This window comes from Aptenodytes forsteri, unplaced genomic scaffold (assembly GCF_000699145.1).
Source record: "Aptenodytes forsteri isolate BGI_AS27 unplaced genomic scaffold, ASM69914v1 Scaffold360, whole genome shotgun sequence".
In the NCBI taxonomy this organism is placed as follows: Eukaryota; Metazoa; Chordata; class Aves; order Sphenisciformes; family Spheniscidae; genus Aptenodytes; species Aptenodytes forsteri.
In genome coordinates this window covers 253,157-256,558 of record NW_008796109.1, presented here as the reverse complement: position 1 = coordinate 256,558, position 3,402 = coordinate 253,157, and the positions used below count along the sequence as shown (strand labels likewise).

Sequence of the window (3,402 nt, the reverse complement as noted above, 5' to 3'; positions counted from 1 at the left end):
ACAGGCTGCCCAGGGAAGTGGTTGAGTCCCCATCCCTGGAAGTATTTAAAAGACGTGTAGATGAGGCACTTAGGGACATGGTTTAGTGGACATGGTGGGGTTGGGTTGATGGTTGGACTCGATGATTTTAGAGGTCTTTTCCAACCTTAATGATTCTATGATTCTACATATCTTCTACTGTTTCTACAAAACAAATGGTTCATAGTTTTTCACTCTGCTTTTTCCTCTGATCTTAATTTTATCCTTCTCTTCCCATCCAAATGGTATTTGTGCATACAAAATTCCAATAAATGTCAGTGTATTGAAACAATGCTGTTCTACTGCTACACAGAGAACAGAGCTGTATCATCAAGATTGATGTAAACATTTCAAGCACTGCATTTATTTGAACTCTTCAAAATGTCTGGTTGTATTTATAAAAAACTAAGTAAAACATAAACATAGAGGAAAAGAACTATAAGGAGGTAAAGCAGTGTCCTCCACTAAAACTGTGAAGTTGCTACAGCTACCAAATAATTATTTCAGTATGCTTACAATTAGATAATCTGTATAGATTTTAGTGCATCTTATATAGAACGGGTATAACAATGTAGAGTGTTTTTTTCAGATCACCCAGGTCTAGAAAATGTGGTACAGATTGAGAAATTTCAAGAAAAGGCTTACATGGAGTTCCAAGACTATGTAACAAAAGCATATCCGGATGATACTTACAGGTCTGTAAACTTATATGCTTACTTGATTGATTCTGTTTTCAGAGCATCGGTGATACTGATTTGTACAGTATTTCTTGTAATAAATATGTACATTTTCTTCTTACCTCCTTAAAGGTAAGAAATTACCTTTAGAGCACTTTAAATATTATGCATGTACTCATACATATTATGAGCATTATTTATCTACTCATTCATTATTAATTTCCAAAACGAAATATTGGAAATAAATATTTTTAATGTTTTCATTTTGAATTGCACCCACCTGGAATATTTCCTCATTTAGTCTAAGTCCAAACATTATATGGTCCATGTAATTGACAGGCATATTCACACTTTTTGTACTGTTGAAGACATGACTGAACATAAATTTAACACTCTACTGATTTAAATATTTAAGCCTTTCATGAACTAGATACAGTGAATTTTGACTAGTATTGTCCCTTGTTATCTTACTGATAACATGATTGTGAGTAACACCAAAATCTGTGACCACAAGTAACACTTTTTACCAAACTTACTTTTCAGACTGTCTAGACTTCTTCTCCGATTGCCTGCTCTTAGGCTGATGAGTGCTGCCATCACTGAAGAGCTATTCTTTGCAGGACTAATTGGAAATGTTCAGATTGATAGCATCATCCCGTATATTCTGCGCATGGAGACAGCGGACTACAACTCTCAGATAATTGGTCATGCCGTATAAAAGTAGCAGTCAAGGATTCTATACCATGGCAGTCATGGTGATGTAAATGCATACCCTGTCTCCAAGAGATGGCAATAAGCCTTCCCATGCACCTTTCCAAAGAAGGCTAATATTCCTCCTTTCCAGTACACTTGGGAAATGTGGTGGAGTGTATTAAGGAATATAGGATCGCTTCCTATTTTTCATCTGATCTTCAAGGACTTGTAAATTAACTTGATATCTGAAGAAAGTCAAGAATTGTCCATCCTATTTTTGTAGATAGATGAACTTGGAATATTTGTTTATGAAGTCCAGGCTTGTGAAGAAACTGAAGAAGCTTTGACTGAACTAAGGTATCTCAACTTAGTTTGATGTTTTAGACAAATAAATTAACTTTCCTCTCTGAGTTGTGTTTTCAATGTTTCGCTACTAGCTCTTTCTCACTGATCAAAAGGAAAATACATGATCAAACATCCTGAAAAGGCCAGTGTTTCCATGGAAACAAGACTATTATAACCAAACTTAGTTTTTCCTGTTGTTTTGAAGGGAGATTTGTTTCTTGTTGAATGAAACACTGGACACCATTAGAAGTGCAGGGAAAGTAGAGGAAGTTCACATTTTAAAATACTCTGATGATATGTTGATGCAGTTGATCAAAAGTGAAGCAGCAAAGGGTCAGTACTGACTGTAATACTACTGTGCAGTAGTATTACGTCTTGGTAGACATCAGCTGTTTTATTCTATGAAAAACTAACAGAGAACTGTATACTGCAGGTATTCAAAGACACCATCCTCCTGTTTTTTCTGGTCTCAGAAGTTAAAGCTTTTTCACGCTACCCCTCCCTCTTTTATACTCAGTGCACAACGATGGAGGCATTCTAGATGCCTCTTAACTTGTGTTCATGTCTTTATTTTTTTATTATTGTTAGCCTTTGGCTAGGTAGTTCTCTTTTCCAACCAGTCTTATATGGTTATTTTTTAAATTTGAGTTTGTCAAATCCAGTGCCCCTCCCTATGGGAGCATGATCTCTGCTGCTTTTCCTTTCCTTATTAGAAATGGGTCTAGATACTTCATATATTTTTCCTGAATCATACTCCATAGCTCCATCTAAGGATGGGTTTAAATGTTTTTCTATCTTGAGGCATGTGCCTCACTGACAAGTAACACTGACACGGCTGCTTCTTGCTTCCCTTTGCAACAGGAAGTTATACATCCCTAGCACATTTGATACCTGTTGCTTAAAATGAGAGAAGTATCCTAGTAAAAGTGGTGGTCTACCTCTGACACTAGCATTTAGGATTATCTAAATCTTGGATCAAGGCCGAGTTCTATTTATCGTGAACCTTCACTTTCTCTGGCATGAGGAAGAGCCTCACCCAATCAAGAAACACATGGTTGCACCAGAAACTGCTTAGCCAAAAGATCAGCTTAAATGGGGGCCTTTGCCCACTCTGTACTAGCAGCTCCAAGACCACCCTAACACCAAGAGACTACTAGATGAGGCTTGGGTGAGTTCTGTAGTTTTTCTCAGCACCTGAGGATCTCAACCAGCCAAAAATCAGAGAACTGCCTCTGACACTGAATTTCTGTGTTCTTTTCAATTGCACTAACTAAGCTGCTTGGATTTCCCTCCAGCCAAGCTCTGTAATCTGAGGCTGTACTACAGGATTGGTCATATCCAATACCACAGACTAAAGCACTCAGTGCTGAGGACCCCTGATGCGATGGAACCATCCCCCTGCTCTGCCTTGCCACTTACTGACTTGCTGGAGGACAGCCTTCAGTGTCGGAGCTGGCCATGGCAGCTGAGCTTTTCCCACATTCCACCTTTCGAAGGGCGCAGGATTCAAGCTCTTCATTTGTGTTCCCTGGAGAGCAGTATGAGGACTACTTCTTTGTGTCTCAGGAGGTATGCATCTCATCAGCAGGGATTGTGGAAATATGAAAGACAGTTGCTGCCAATATGCTGTGGTTGTTCTCTCCCCAGGGGCTAGAGGCCCATCTTGCTA

At 38.7% G+C, this 3,402-nt stretch overlaps 1 protein-coding gene across 2 annotated transcripts in view; it reads left to right on the top strand.

Moving 5' to 3' along the window:
• NR2C1 (nuclear receptor subfamily 2 group C member 1) overlaps positions 1–1,797 on the top strand; it is a 58,699-nt gene extending 56,902 nt beyond the window's left edge. For both annotated transcript variants that reach the window (XM_009286753.2, XM_009286752.2), the window contains 2 exons: positions 608–713; positions 1,239–1,797. In XM_009286753.2, the coding sequence (XP_009285028.1) occupies positions 608–713; positions 1,239–1,413 (281 nt within the window). In that variant the 3' untranslated portion in view covers positions 1,414–1,797. The remainder of the gene's footprint in view (positions 1–607; positions 714–1,238) is intronic.
• Positions 1,798–3,402: the final 1,605 nt, after the last annotated feature.